A 16,239-nucleotide genomic window follows, 5' to 3' on the forward strand; every position below is an offset into this window, starting at 1 on the left:
TTAAAATACGAGCCAGAAAAGTTTATAAACTGGTTTACTATCTCATTATGAAAGTTACCATTCTTAATATATCTCAGTGTCTATATATTTGACAAAATTAAACTGAATGCGTTTAATTTGAGTTTGACAAATCCATTATGTATGAGATGGAAATGGGTTTTAACACACATAATCTTACAGAACATCTGCCCCGCATGTTTTTGTACTTTGAATAATTGGGTGATTTCAGATTAGAAGTTCTGTGAAATCAATATTAATTTTCAATTTGATAAATTTTCACAAAAACATTCGCAGATAATAGACCATTTTTATAATTGTTCTTCACGTTTTTCGATTTTAGAATCATAATTATTTGGCAAAACATCATAGTAAAACAAAAGTAAATAAAAAAAAGAGAGTTTAAAAAAGCAAAATCTCTGAACGCGAAAACGTATCTTGTCCCTTCTCACTCGCCGTCTGAGACTCCTAGAACCAGCTTGTCAGTCTAGTTAAACAAGTACACATTGCAAGCTTTCGTTAGAATATTTTTCTGTACTGTCAATAGCTGTCGTATGTTGTTACATTTTAATGGCCTCGGAACTTGTTGCTCGCGAACGGAGCGGGCACACGGCTGTAGTGGAAGGGAACGTATTATACGTTTGGGGTGGATATGTGGTAAGTTTATACTGGATCAGTTTACGAAACAGCACCGTTATCAAAAGCTCACAAGCAACATACCAAGATACAAATCTGTTATTTTGTTAAATTTATTTTCACTCTGAAAGACCTAGAGACTCACGATGAAGGAAGCAGTGCACCAAAGTATACTGAATTACAGACGTACGTGTACATGTTGTTGGTATTGATGCATATGGTTATCTTGGGTTTTCCTTGCTCTCTACAGTCAGTTGCTGATGACGAAGTTTTCCTACCAAATAATGAAATTTGGCTGTATGACCTGGTCAGTGGTATATGGTAAGATCGCTAATTAATTGTGTCATCTACACAACTGCAACCACAATATTCTCTCTCTCTCTCTCTCTCTCTTTATTTTTTTTCTAAAACGTTCTTCACGTTTAAGCTCTTGAATGATGCAAATGAGTTATGCAAACAGACCATATCTCGCATACATCCATGTGTTTTAAGGGAACGCCACGACATGACCGGAGATATTCCCCCGTCTATGTCTGGCAGCTGTGGGTGCACACTAAATGGAGACATGTACATATTTGGTGGGTGCTGTGACGACGGACAGACCAACAAGGTAAAGACCCGTTTCTGAAGATCAGCGACCCGTCTCCGATTCATTTACATATTAATCATTCTCGTGTCGTAGATGAACACTGACGACAGTGTGTTTGGTTTTAGTATTATTCAGTCAACCTCCGTGATGGAAATTACGCTTGGAGAGAGGTTAAACACGAGTCGGGGTGTAAACCCTCATCTCGAGATAAACTGTCCTGCTGGGTTTACAATGGGAGGTGAGAGACCGACAAATAAAATGATCAATGTCAAATGGATTATGGATTTATTAATCTTCATTCATGAAACAAGTGAGAGTGAATTGAGAATCTCCCTGTCTCTTTGCAGTCTTATTTACTTTGGTGGATACGGCCACAAACTTTTTAGTGAGATTAACGGTTCTGGAAGCTTCGTCATCGATGAGGCGTCATGGGTAACATATTATTGTGTTCACCGTTTTATGATTGTTTTGAAATCCAAAGATCAACTCACATGCGGCTGAGTTTCCCTTTGCTTTAAAAGGGAAACTCAGCCTGTTTGCTCACACAGATTTGTGTGTGTGTGTGTGTGTAAATGTATACATTTTACATAATGTTCAAAAATGCAGTAAAAGGCTATAAATGGATATATAAATTCACCATGTCATTAATGTGCCACCAAATAGGTAAACAACTGTTTGTTTTGTTTTTTGAACATTTAAAAAAAGACACAGTTCTAACCAGCATATAAATCCCTATTGTGTGTTACTTCATTCTCATCAGGGAAAGGAAGATGCAGTGTCTTTGAGGCTCAGTTAAGCCACGGTTACATAGTCACACAATGACACTAAAAAAAAAAAAAGTAAAAGAAAAGAATGGTGAATATTGGTGTAAGAAAACAGCTCATTAGAACAATCTCATGATGAATGATGATTCAATTACAAGAAGGTTAGCATTCTTGTGAGATAAAAAAAAAAGCAAAATATGATAAAAAATAAGTAAAAAATACGAAAAAAAAACAAAAAAAAAATTAAAGAGGAGAAAAGCTCAGCGGTCAGCAGGAGCTGCTGTACCAGGCTGCCAGTCGTGCAGCGGCGGAAGTGTGTTATCGTAGGTCCAAAGGTGAAATTCCTCTTAAGTAAAGAGTTTAAAATGTTATCAGCAAATTACGTCCAGATTAAGTGCTAGCTGGCAACATGTTTGCATAGCGTAAGTCCACTCAGATGAACTCTCCTCATTAGTCATATGCACTCTGCAGGGAGCAGTAGGAAATGATAGAAAGTGAAAGTTATATGACAGGCAGCTGACTGGTTTTTTTGTTTGTTTGTTTTTTTTTGTACTTGAAGATTGAAGATATCTTTTGGGGATGGAACAATGAAGTCCACATGTATGATCCCAGAGAAAAGAGTTGGAGTGAACCACAAACTTTTGTAAGCTATGTTTTAAAATCATGTTTCTCATGTAACAAAACACAGAATTAGAACAACCCCATGAAATCAGCTTATCATTCCCTTTCACACATTAAGAGTGATGTAAAATCTTTTCACACATCATTTTGTCTCTCTGTATCAGTGTAACAGCTACCATGGCTTATGTTGGCGGCTTGTTGTGTTTTTTTTATTTGTGTATTTGTTTTTAGGGTAAAGCTCCCATGCCAAGAGCTGCTCATGGCAGTGCCACAGTAGGCAGCAAAGGTTATGTTTGTGGAGGCAGGGTCCAGGTTGGTACCTCCTCCTTTTAATAAAATAAACAGAATTGACAACACTGTAAATGTGATGCCTAGACCCCAAATTAAATAATCTTGATTATTCTGAATGACAGCTGCTGTTCTTATGTATTGTTGTTGTTGTTGTTTTTATAATCAGGAGACCAGGACGAGCGACATCCACTGTTTGGACCTGGAATCCTGGACATGGACTGAAATGTATGACATCAGCAGTGATACTTTCGACTTGTCTCCAGATTTTCCGTTGAATACAGAGTTCTCCTAAACATGTGTAATTGTGTTGTCTTCCTAAATACAACACAGATAGAAGATAACATTCGTTTTGAGCTTTAACTCTCTACCAGTGTCTCGTGCATGAACAGAGCACTCACTGCACACTGGGCCCCTGTTTTTAATACCTTTCAGTTTACCCGCGACCCCAGCTCCCGTGGGTCGGTCGTGGCACACTCTCACTGCTGTGTCGGATACGTCACTCTTTCTGTTTGGAGGCCTAAGTGTAGACTGTAAACCTATGAGTAAGTCAAAATGCCTTTGAAGCCCCCCTAAACCCCTTCAGTGACATGACACTGACGTGCTTTTCGCTCAACAAGTTTTCCTTTTTTTCCTTTTTTTTTTTCCCCCTAAGGTGATGCGTGGGTGTTTGATATTGAGACAAAAGAATGGAGAGAGTTACAGCACCCAAACACGGACAAACCACGGTATGGATGAACCGAATATTACCACAGTAACAGCTGTAAACCATTCTTCTCTCTTCCCAGAGAAAACCACGGTGGCACATTCTTACCAGTGATGACCAGTTAGTCCGTGGGAGCGGAGAGTGGGATTAGGTGCATGGGTGCGGAGGGCAGAGGGAGAGAGAGAGAGAGAGAGAAAGGGGGAGGGAGGGAAGGAGAGAATCATTTACTTCATAGGGGAGAATGAGAAAGAGAGAGAGAGAGGGAGGGAGGCAGAGAGGGAATGCAGGAGAAAGAGAGAATCATTTACTTCATATAGACATAAATGCATGCTTAGTATGCCCATAAAGTATATATTGCATACACAGTCATGACTTTCCGCCATTTAGATGATGACTGAGTCACGGAGGGTCACTATGTGACATGATGTGTTTTCCTGTCCGTGTGGTAATGTTCAGTGTGTAAGTTTAATGAAGTTTCGTGGTGCTTTGTGACAGCGTATCTTCCTGTTCTGCGTCCTGTCTGCCCTCAGGTTGTGGCACACCGCGTGCCAGGGCATGGAGTCCGACGTCATCGTGTTCGGAGGAAGTCGCGATTATATCCTCTTAGTGGATACAGTAAGTGCTACAAAGCAAACAAAGACAGAAAAAAAAAAAAAAAACAGAACTGAAACATGCCTAAATATCATTCCGCAGTGCTTGGAGACTGTTTGAAAACAGGATTAAATAATACCTTTTTACTGTTTTGATGAGACGTTTTAGGCAATAGTGGTTATGATGTTAACTTCTTTTTCCCTTTTTTTTTTTTTTTTTTTAAGGGCCATTGTAATGATGCCCTCATCTTTCAAACTCAGCCCTGTTCTCTAATGAGGTAAGGGATTGGATTAATATTTATTATTTTCATATTTATGATTTTATTATATCGAGTTAACTGCACAAAGGGCAGGTCTTTGTCCTGTTTTGTTTGTTGTGGACATGTAAAGCCCTTTGAGATTTTAAACAGTGATACTGGGCTCTAAATAAACCCTGTTTGTTGTTCTTGTTTGATTCTTCCATCAATGGTATATGACATGATGGGGTATGTGTGTTGTGGTAGGAAGACTGAGTGAGAATTTCACTGATGCATCTCATCCTTACAGGTTATGTGAAGACTACCTCGCAAGAAATGTAGCCATGTTTCAGTTGACCTATTTACCGACGAAATTAAAACAAGCTGTTCAGAAAAGGTCGATTTTTTTCAGAACATCAAGAAAAGTATGAAACATGAATTACACTTTTTTATCTTAAACAAATTTCTTATCTAATTTTGCTCTAATGAGAATATTGCAATAATATTCTTGAGTCACCTCGGAGATATATGGTCTGTAAATAGCTACAGAGATGACAGACGGAAGAAGGACACTTTATACCGTTCCATTTTATGATATTTAAATTATTATAATGTTTTAACTTTTTAAAAGGTTTTATGTTATATTTTTGTATCATATGACTGGATTATGTCTGGTAACTGCTGTCCTGCAAAACGAGTTCAAAGGCGCGAGTAAAAGCGTGCAATCAGAGAGTGTCGCCTTTCTCATTTTTTATCGCACCTCTTCCCACGAGTCCCTGACAGTTCTTGCTTTCGAAGTCTCGCGGTGACTCTCACACTAGCAACGGTGGAGTCTCTGGTTGCTATGGTTTCATCAACACTGACACTGCAAATAGAGGTCCCACCATTGAATTTTGTCGGCACTTTCAGTGTAGTTGTAAAAGTTGGAAAGTTAGTGAAAATACACATATGTTTTAATGTTACGACCTGAATGGTTAATGTTCGAAAGTAATAAGTGAAGAAAGGGGTGAACTGAAGCATTTTGGCGGAGAGCTAAATCTAGCTGACGGGACATAATATTAGCTGCAATAACGTGCAATGGATTTTGGGGAAAAACTCGAAGAGCTGAATTTGACTTCTGACGAAGTTGACCGTTTCAGTAAAGCCTTGAAAGATGACAAGTTCCGACAGATGCTTCGGGAATACGCCGAGGAAATATCCAATCCGGAGAACAAAAAGAAGTACGAGGAGGAAATTAAACTTTTGGAGGAGGAGAGGGGCATGGACGTAAAATTTATCCATCCTAAACCTCACCATGTGCTGAAAACGAGTGCCAACGGGAAGGAAAAGTGCTTCATAAACGTCTGCTCTAATGACTTGATAGGTAAACCTGTGTGTAAAGCCGGCAAGGGAGAGGACGGTAAAGTCGGTCAGCACTGGTCACTGCCGTACAGTTTGACTCCAGGGAGACCAGACAGAGACGTGAAGGGAAACAAATGCATGATATATGACGTGGTTTTCCATCCAGACACGCTTTATATCGCGGGGAAAGACGCGCGATTTCTGCAACTGGTGAACGACACTGCTATCCAAGCTGTCCAAGATTCGTTTAAACTGAAACTAGATAAAAACAACACCAAGGTACTGAAAACTAAATACAAAGGTGTCCCACATCCAGCTGTGATACGGAAGCCCATCCCGGGGCACGTGGAAAAGGAAGAGCAACCTTTTGATTTTCCATACCCCGACCAGCGAAACGCTTCCGCAAAAGACGGTCCTAGACCTCTCTCTAGAACAAATACACGAGACCATACCTGCTCAGTCCATCAGAGTTCCCCGCAGTCCTCCACGCATCCGACGGAACCCCATCACACCCTAAAATACAGATCAGTAGTTGATTTACAAGATTACAGGTGTGCCAGAGACTCGGCGCGAAGCCCGCGTCCAAAAGCGATTGTCGTAACCGTTGATTTGCCCTTGTTAAAATCAGCAGCAGATGCCAGTCTGGATGTAAGCGAGAAACGTCTTCTCCTTGAGTCCCAGAAACCTGCTTATAAATTGGAACTCGCGTTGGCATACCCGGTGGATGAAAATAAGGGAGAAGCCAAGTTCAATAAAGCAAAGAAACAGCTGACAATCACCCTCCCTGTTCTGCCACTTAAAGAACCTCTTGTATTTGGGGTGGAAGACCAGCGGGTTAATGGGAATGCAGAGGAGGGAGACACAGATGAAAGAAAGGATGAGGATGAGGGTAGGGAAGATGCGAACGATGACGCATCATCGTTATCTGAGCATGAAAGAAAGTCTGACGGAGAGAGCTATCCAAAAGCCAGCGGTGAACCCAGCACTCGGTCTCAGAATTGTGCGCGTCAGCCGCTCTCATTTGAGGAAGACAACGTGAAAATCGAACCTGAGGATGTGGAAATTATTGACGCTGTGGAGGAGAATAACCCACCACAGTGCCTACAAACAGACATCCCTAAAAACCTCCTCACCGATACTCAGACAGACGAAGTAACCGTCCAAGAACCACAGAACAACACCGAGAGTCAGAGAGAGGGGGTGAGTAGTGTCAGTTCAACTTGCGCACGTTCAAAAAGCTTTCCACAGATGGCAACAAGAAAACTCGCACCCAACTTTATATTCGATGTCCCTCCGTTAAAAACCAAGATGAAATTGGTAACACAGCGTAACTTTGATTGAAGTATTTTTGTAATATCACACGCCGATAATACATGTCATAACAAGTCAGTTAAACATGCGGTAAATATGTAATTGCAGTTTGCTACTCAGCACCTGTGCAGCAGCCGCTGTGTCTCGCTGGGGTTAATTTGTAAGCACAGTTCACAGTTAGGCCTACTAGGGACAGCTAATACACACTGGGGCTAGAAATCTCACTTTTTTTCCTTTCCTTGAGTGATATCTAAAATATGAGGATGTCACATGCTCTGTCAAAAACGCCACACAAGCAGTTTTTCCTGTTTTTTCCTTCAAAGGGTTGCAGTGACACACCACTCGTCTCAGCGGTAGACTCCAGTATGCCGTTTGACCTCTCGCTTGATCCTGAGGAAGATGTGCAAGTTACAGTCAGCTCTCCTAATTTCGGAGAGAGAATGAGTAACTCGGAGCTGCCGTGTGTGACCAAAACAGCGTCACCACAGCAGGAGAATGTTAATCGGCATTGCTTACAGCATTTAGCACAGCAAGACAGAGAGACCACATCACACTCCTCAGAACTAGAGCGCTGTGACAGTCCCAGAAGCCTAGAGATCCCGACAGAGTATACGCCTCTCAGCGAACCACATCATCCCAGTAGAGAGGAGGGGGAGGCGACGACCGTGCAGGGCACTGTGGATGTTGCATTATCCGAGGAGAAAGAACCCGAGAGATGTTCTGCCGTCACGCAAGGTCAGCACGTTTCAGAGTGCCGGCGAGAACACCCCCCCGTGGTTTTGCGCGAGACCGACCCCCAGGACGGCACCGAGGCTGTCATCAGCGATCACAGCACCTCCGCTGGCTTCTCTTTCCAGAACACTCTCTTATACGAGCTGGACTGAAAGCACATCGCCAAATCTGGGTTTCATTTGGTGTTTTGAATGTCTTTAATAAGCAACATTTTCCACCATCCCGGTTTATAGGTGTTCTGGTTGTTTCAGCTTGTTCATCTGGCTCGTGCCATCACGCAGAATGTTTATACAGTACGAAATGTTCCAATTTGTTCCCAATTTTGTGCTCGTTGGCATCTGGGTTTCATTGCTTTGTACGTCACATAGGCCTGATTGCCTAATAAGGACTTGCAAGTCATTTCAGTTCCAACTGCTCTGCTCAAGTGTGATAGACTGTCGACTGCACTGTTTCTGTGTTTGAGGGAGCTTATTCTAGGTAGAGAGCAGTTTCCATCGAAACAAAAGATATGTTACGAAATAGATATGGCATGGATTGCTGCCAACAATACCACAAGTATGTTCATATTCTGAAGGGGGATTAGACTTTACATGCGGAATGAAGTTGTTTTTGATTGTGTTCATTCACACGAACAATGGTCTTGACTTATCTATTGTGATGTGATCTCTGTGTGTGAATGTTATTAGACCTGTTTAAACTTCTCTCTTTATGTGTGCCGTATCTGTGCACACTGATTCATACAATTACGGCGTTTTCCAAAATCTATCCAAACACTGCAATATTAAAGATTTAAAACAGACTGAGAGATACAAATTGAGAACTGTATACAGTGGCAGTTACGCCAGATGGACAACAATGTTCAGTTTAATCACTTTTATTTAATTTTTTTTTCAAAAACATCCATTCAACGCAAATGGAGTAACACTACAAATTCAAACCTCACTTCAAGTTTCTGTTAAAGTGTGTGTGATAAAACGGGCCCATTTTTGTGTCACGTTAAAAACAAAAAATAAATAAAAACACACGGAACAACACGGAGATAACAAAACAAGGCCTTTTGCATCATCACACCTCAACTCAGATAAACATTCTTTGATACTTTGGTCGATGGTGACAGAACAGCGCAGTCGGGACGCACGAACGCTCAACAGATGCCAACCGTGGCATCGAACACGGTACAAAGCTACTATATGTGGCCCAAAGTACGTAAACAGGTTTGACAGAGAAGTTTACATTCTCACTTTACCAAAGCTCTGTCATGAATGCACACACTACAGTTCAGGTTTACCTGTTTTTCATTTTTGCAGTAACCTGTTCCCACTCCACCAAAACTCTGGACATGGGGTTTTGATGTTTTTTGTTGGCTTTGATAGGGGAGTTTCTGAGAAGTCATAAGCGTTTGGAAGAGACCAAGTGGACTGAAATGACCATGACTTTACGATTTCAAAGTAAAAGGCCTGTTCCAGCATTGGCCTCATGTGGTACTGTTGCTTCTGGTTAGGAATGCTAACATCTCAGCTACCACTACCTGCAGAACAGAATGCTTCCGGCAAAACCTCACCTGCCCAGGTATCTTACAGTCAGAACAGGAGAAAGGATGAAAAACAGTCGATTTGTTCTTTAAATGGCAATGCAGTGAAAAAGAAAAAAAAAAGAAAACACACACACACACACACATTCTTTTCATCATCTGAGCCCCCGTTGGACACAGCTGTCCAGAAACTCGCAGTAACAGACGAGAGAGCAGAAATGCCTCTGTACCGGGGCTTCGGTTCCGCCCATGTCATCCACCAGAACCACGGTGTGAGAGACCATGTGCAGGTTCATGCTAAAGGTCGTCTGGATGTAGGCGCTCAGACAGGCTCGTCCGCAGTCGCACACTTTGGCCGCTTCCAGCTCCCGACACAGGTGGAATGGAATGATGCTGGGTCCGTAAGGAATTCTGCGGGGGGGGGGGGGGGGGGCGGAGAGAAAGCACGTTAATCACACTAACTGATTTAACAGCTAATTAAATCAATGCAGCAACGATAATGTTTCCTGAGGATTGCTTGCTTGCTTGCTTGCGCTATCCCCTTTGCTGCTGTTACACTGCAAATTTCCCCATCTGTGGGACCAATATGGGATGATCTTATCTTATCTAATTTTATGATTCCATACACCCATGTTTTAGGTTGCTCCACATTCTGATTCCACTGTGCCTGATTCTACTCACGAGCCAATGACCTGCTGTCTGAATCAGGTGTATTAAAGCGGAGAGAGACTGAAAACATGCAGAGAGGTACTGGTATACACTGAACTAAGCCATGTTTGTATGCACTCCACACGTCAGCTCCACAAAGATAAGCATCACCATGGGTTTATTGGACACGAATACGTTTTTAGTATTTGTCCGTACCTGAGGTCTACAACGGCTCGAGAGGCCAGTTCCAGTAGTGTGAGGGGAAACGTGAGGCGGATGGAGTGGTCAAGGGGATTGGGTTGGGTGAAAGGATTCCCAAAGAGGTCCAAGTTTTCCAGCGTCAACTTGCGGAAGTTGCTGGGCAGCACGGCCAGCTGGTTATGGGCCGCCGAGAGATACCGCATTTTGGAAAGCTGTCCGACGCGGAACGGCAGCCTCATCAGCTTGTTGTCGTCGAGTTTGAGGTTCACCAGCTCGCGCAGCTGGCAGAACCGGGCGGGCAGGACCTGCAGGCGATTCTGACTCAGGTCCAGATGCTGCAGAGTTCGCTGAAGGCTAGACAGGCACAGGGCCTCGCTGAAGCTCTCCAGATGGTTATTGTGGAGAATCAGTTCAGTCAGGCAACCAAGGTCACCGATGGTATCCGGAAGTTTCTTTATGTGGTTGTTGCTGAGGTCCAGTTTGCGCAGAGCTTTGAGGGACAGCATGCGCATGTCAATCCGGGACAGTTTACAGTAGGAGACCTGGAGCTGCTCCAGCGAGTAGGGAAAGTTGGAGGTGAGTGGGTAGTCCTTCTTGGAAACGATGGTCAGTTTTTTCTTCGGTTTCTCCACGTCCCGGGCGCGGACTGGCGTGAGGTTAGATAAGGGGAGACTGTCTGTGTTGCTTCCGTTGTGCGCCAGACGGGCAGCAGACAGGAAATTCTTCAAGCTGTTGGCATCGGCCTAGGAAAACACACACACACACACACACACTTTAAGCACATGTTCTCACATATCAAAGACCTCATCTATATTTGTCACAATGACAGATCTCAGGATTATGTCCTCCAAGAAACGGGTAATCGTGACGTGGAACAACTACACATGAACTGGACAAATTATTGTGCGTGGCAAGCCACTGTGCTGAGACATGACCACAGCAAACAGGAAACCAAGGAATCGTAACGACCGTACAATGACTTTTAAACCCAGTATCCCCAGAACTTACGAAGAAGTCTTTAGTCCTGTACTACTTTTTCTTTAGCTCTCGGTTCCACTTAGATGACAGTAACAAAGCATAAAATTCCAATATGACTTGAACTTTGATTTAAACTGACATAAAGCAATAAAGACACTGAAAGTAAAAAAAATAAATAAATAAATACATTTTTAAAAAAAGAAAAGAAAAAAAATTCAACAGAAAGAGAGCAGCTGAGTGCAGTAACTGAGACAATTCATTACGTCAAGTCTAATGGCAGAAATGCCACATCCCGTTCAGCGGCGCGACCACTAAACTCTACGTAATGCTGTGTCTCAACCGGAGTGCTACGTTGTGCGTTCTGTTGACTGAACCTTTTCTTTTTTTTAACTGCCTAACGCTTTTCCGTCGCACGCCATTCCTATAAGGTTCTGTTTTTGATTAAATATTTTATGACTTTCTGTCTCGCAGCTTAGGCTGTTCCCCACGTTATTACAGGGGGAGGGAATTTGGCCTGTGACCAGTGGATGAATGGTGCGCTAGGGGAAACTAGGGGAAAGGTCACCACTGCACAAACGCAGCTAGCAAACCTCAGTCATTTACTTTCACACAGGCATCTGGTTGGCCTCCGTCTTACAGTTTTAGCGTTGTCTAGCATAGTCCCACATTTTCCATTCGGAATTAATTGTTTAGATCTCGGAAGTTTCTTTGAGACAATATAACTGTGAAAAAGGGCTATACATTTGAACTGAACTGAATGTAAATAAATTAAACTGTGATATAGGAAACTGCGCCTCCGTATGCTGATTCCTGTTAGCGTAAACTCTGTGGATTTGGCATGAAAACGTGTATTTTAAAACATGTTTTAAAATTATTCACTAGCTGTATTACCACCGTTGGAACTGAAGCGCAGGTTTTGGGCTGTGGAGAATGGAAATGCCCGTGTGAGGAGTCAAACAAACCTGGGCTTATTTTCATATACCCTCAACCAAAAAATAGCAGAGCTCACAATCAGATATAACAGAAAACATGCTAAAAGAGTGCACATCCAAGGACACACACATACACACACACACATATATATATATATATATATATATATATATATATATATATAAATTCTCTTGATGTGGGAGGCAAGACTCTCACCTTACTCAGACAAATGTCCACAGCTGGTTCCTTCAGTCTCATCGTAGCTTTACCCTCCTCAATAAACCTTGTGAAGAATTTCTCAATATTCTCCTTTAACTGAAAGATGGGTGACATCAATAACAAGATAGGAGTGGAAAATAACAGAACAGGCACTGGTTTTTATGCATAGTCCGGTGCAATCGGTGACTCACGACCTGATCTGACTTGCAAGACCCAACATGACTCTCTTAACTCATCAGAAATATGATCGTACTGAATGAGGAAAAAAAAAAACACCTTACGTTTCTACGGCAAAACACGGAATAAGCCTTGTTTGTTTAAAGCTCTATAACACAGAATTTTCTATACTACTCCTACACACATAGTGAAACTAAATGGTAACTGTGTCTATGAAACCACACTGAGGTTATCGATGTTAACATTGTTAACAATGAATACGCTTATAAAGAGTCAAGAGAACAGGTAAAAAAAAAAAAAACAAAAAACAAAAACAAAACTCACCTTAAATTTAGAACCAGCCCTGTCCTTTGCTGTGCAGATTAACAAATAAATGTTGCTACGTTGAGTGGTCTTGTCTACATGTTTACCTATAGACAACAACGCTCGGTCTCCTTTGCCTCTGCTTTTCAGTCCAAACGTTGGCAGCATCCGATTTATAACTTCGACGTCGCATTGTAGCTTCATTGTGCTTAAGACTACTGTCTGGATAAATTCCTTTAAAAAGGTGTCGCGGATTAATCATAAAGTGTTTTGCAAAAGTTCCGCAGTAACACCCATATTTACGTCAAACACGCCACACATGTTTGTGTCGACATGATCAGATTTCAACGACAGGCTGGTACAACTGTATGTGTGTCCTGAATAGGATGATGTCAGGCTGTACCATTTAACAGTTCTCCATGGAACGATCGTCTAAAAAACAAGGAGGACACATGTGCAAAGTAACATTTTAAACACAACTCACATTTGATAAGAGACGCACAGCAAACATAAACTGCAATGAAAAGATACACACATGCCTTCATGTCGCAAGCTATGCCAATTAGCAAATACGCTTTGTGGGTACCGCAAACGTTCTTTTGCAAACATGAAGGTGGTTAGATTCTAATGCAAGTTTGGTAAAGGCAGGCATATGACTTTTCTATGGTTACCAAGCAGTGTCACTCAACTTGAACAGGAAAACAGGATAGTTTAGCACACTGGCAGGTATCTACATCAGCAGATTACTGAGCTGCAAGTTAGCGAGCAGTTTCATCTGAAGTGGAGTAACGTGGAAAGAAGCTTGCTAGTGGATCAAAGTAAAAGAGTTTGACGTTAGATCTCCGGAAAGAGAATTACCGATTAAAACAATCGTTGATTTCCTACACTTCAGCTAGCTAACACAACTATGTTCAAGTACAGCTAGGGTAACCTAGTAATCAACCCGCGAACATGCAGCTGAATAATTACTAAAAATTTCGTAATGCTCAGAAAACATATCTTTAGTGGGGATCAGTAATAAAGCAATTGCTACCTCTTCAGATTAAGTCCCGTCCTAACTGACAGACAATATAATTTCCCAACTTTCCGAACCCTCTTAGTCAACAGTGTAGGAAGCAATTCCGCGCCAGAGCCACAAATTACACATGCGCAGATGGTCACTTGCACCAGCTGCTACTACAGCGCGTATGATGTTCCTATAACGTCCATCGGACTAAGCCATTCTATACGATATGTTGCATGTTGTGTGGTCTTATTTAACTACCTCGTGAAGTCCTTTTAAAAATACTCAGACTCTTATTACTGTTATAACTGAATACTGTTGTTGGATAAGGGGAGAATAATGTGTGTGTGTGTGTGTGTGTGTGTGTGTAGGCTGCTCTTTTTGTTTTTGTTCACATATTGACTCGTATGATGTTAATCAATACCTCACCCTCATGGATATCACTCAAACCTGATTGGAATTTGAAAGATTTGGCCTGTTGTTTCTTAATGGGAACAGTGGCACTGGAAACCATTATTTGTGCTCCCTCTCTGGGTGCCTTTTAAAGCAATGGCAGCCCACTTTGAAAGACTGAACAGATGCCAAATTTTCCTCTCATGTCATGCAATGCATTTGCCTACAGAGTTGCCAGGTGCATTACATCATTAAGGCTATAGTTGGGCAATACACTCCCTTAAGCCTTGTCGATATTGGCGATATATGCAATACATTCACTTTAGTCTTGTCTTCCTTCCCCTTTTTAAGAGTGGTATTACCCACCGGCATCTTCTAAGGCTTAAAACTGAGTCCATACACGGCACTGCACGTAGAGCAACGGCCCACAATACTCTCTTTCTTCAGTGTTTCACGTACCTTCAATAGCAGACCATGCTTATGAGTTTGTTAGCTCCGCAAACCATGAACATTAGTAGGCCTATAGCCTTTTCACACGGGAGTCATTTTTCACTGTTTCATCCATCTGCATGAAGCCTGCCAAAGTAAGAGACAGCTGGACACTGCCCTGTGTCTGGTCTTTAACGGACGAGGATTCTGGAACTCGGATGGAGAGCCATCACAAAGGCAGTGTCGCTCAAAAGGTCATGTGACTGACGTGCGATTCAGACAGAGCAACACATATAAATCAATAAAGTGTCAGGATCAGAAAGCCAGCCCCTGGATTCACAGTTAGCCTGAGTGAAACCATTCCAACATCATGTCGTCTGTGTTACGTGTAAAGGCTATACATAGACAGCCCTGGAGATTCAGTCTAATTGCTTTCTAATTTTGTTTGAGTGTTGGTTTTCCAAGTGACCGTTATGCAACACACAAATGGCAACCTAAAACAGCCTAACACTTGGTAAAGAACCAAATCATTGTTCAGGTTTTATTTTTAGAGGCCACTGTGGTACAGCCTTCTACACATACTCAGTTTTCCTTTGGGTATGCATTTTGAAAAGAGGCAGCAGATACTGAAGGGAGAAAAAGAGATAAAAATCAATAACCAGGATGAAAATCAATTACCAGGACCCTAGAGGGATAAATGACACCTCTTCAAAAACGTGACGAGGGCAACGAGAATCAGATTTTGCTTAGCCCAAAGCAACATAAACCTCCAACTCATTCCAAAAAAAAAAAAAAAAAAGTTGGAAAAAAAAGTTTTTCAAAGTTGAAAACACAAATATCATCAGACAATTGTGGTCCAGATAGTGGAATGTACACCCTGTCACAAAGTAACATTATTTCTAAATTTCATTTTGGAAAGATATTACATTAACTAGTGGTGTTGTAATCATCTGACTTCAGCATTTGTATGACTAAGGAAGACCCCCCCCCCCCTTGCGCCCTATCACATATTATGATACACACAAACTCTGCCTAAACAATGTCATTCCACCAAGCAAGAGGCAGTCCCACCCGACAGGTTACAGGAGCGGCACTAAAAACTACGCGCGTCAGGGACTTCTGAGCAGAATGTGCATTTAAAAACAAACTACCACCCACTTCTAAACCATCACCGTTGGTGATGAGTGAAAATATAAAGATTATCAAGCCTTTCTTACAAAATGAATTTTAGATTCACGGTCGGCCATCGGACGTTAAATCGCTCAGTTGCTTGGAAATATGGGTCTGCAGAGACACCTAGTGGACAAATCTCCACTCAGAGAGAGAGAACGCAGGCAATGAGTGGAGAAAAAACATCTCACTGCCCGATTCGATTTTGTGAAGAGGAGCAAAGAGCAAAAATGGAAACATCTATCGATTGTCAGACCCTGGATCCAACGCTTCATGCTTCCGCATCTCAGGTCACGATCGTTAAATACGAAAAGTTGCGTGTGAGAGACGTTATGCACGCATTGACTTTGCCCCAGCTTGAAGCAAGCTGAAGTCAAGTCGAGTTTATAGAACAGACAATCCAAAGGCTGCATTCACCTGCTGAAACACCTCGGTGACTCCCT

At 42.1% G+C, this 16,239-nt stretch overlaps 3 protein-coding genes across 3 annotated transcripts; 2 read left to right on the top strand and 1 right to left on the bottom strand.

The window, feature by feature from the left end:
- The first annotated feature begins 514 nt into the window (after positions 1–514).
- Positions 515–4,971, top strand: LOC115819639 (kelch domain-containing protein 1). Its single transcript, XM_030783145.1, has 13 exons — positions 515–654; positions 884–954; positions 1,126–1,243; positions 1,348–1,460; positions 1,570–1,654; positions 2,546–2,629; positions 2,839–2,919; positions 3,065–3,123; positions 3,331–3,440; positions 3,551–3,623; positions 4,132–4,216; positions 4,417–4,469; positions 4,738–4,971. Exons 1-13 carry the CDS (start codon positions 568–570, stop codon positions 4,856–4,858), a joined length of 1,140 nt encoding a protein of 379 aa, XP_030639005.1. The 5' UTR covers positions 515–567; the 3' UTR covers positions 4,859–4,971.
- A 533-nt stretch (positions 4,972–5,504) lies between these two features.
- Positions 5,505–7,963, top strand: dnaaf2 (dynein axonemal assembly factor 2). Its single transcript, XM_030785373.1, has 2 exons — positions 5,505–6,968; positions 7,403–7,963. Exons 1-2 carry the CDS (start codon positions 5,505–5,507, stop codon positions 7,961–7,963), a joined length of 2,025 nt encoding a protein of 674 aa, XP_030641233.1.
- Positions 7,964–9,497: 1,534 nt separating this feature from the next.
- lrr1 (leucine rich repeat protein 1) lies at positions 9,498–13,908 on the bottom strand. The gene is made up of 5 exons (XM_030785661.1): positions 13,835–13,908; positions 12,823–13,233; positions 12,319–12,417; positions 10,207–10,934; positions 9,498–9,753 (listed from the first exon to the last, which is right to left on the bottom strand). Exons 2-5 carry the CDS (start codon positions 13,003–13,005, stop codon positions 9,498–9,500), a joined length of 1,266 nt encoding a protein of 421 aa, XP_030641521.1. The 5' UTR covers positions 13,006–13,233; positions 13,835–13,908.
- Between the last annotated feature and the right edge of the window lie 2,331 nt (positions 13,909–16,239).

The sequence above is a fragment of the Chanos chanos genome, chromosome 1 (assembly GCF_902362185.1).
Source record: "Chanos chanos chromosome 1, fChaCha1.1, whole genome shotgun sequence".
NCBI classification, from domain to species: Eukaryota; Metazoa; Chordata; class Actinopteri; order Gonorynchiformes; family Chanidae; genus Chanos; species Chanos chanos.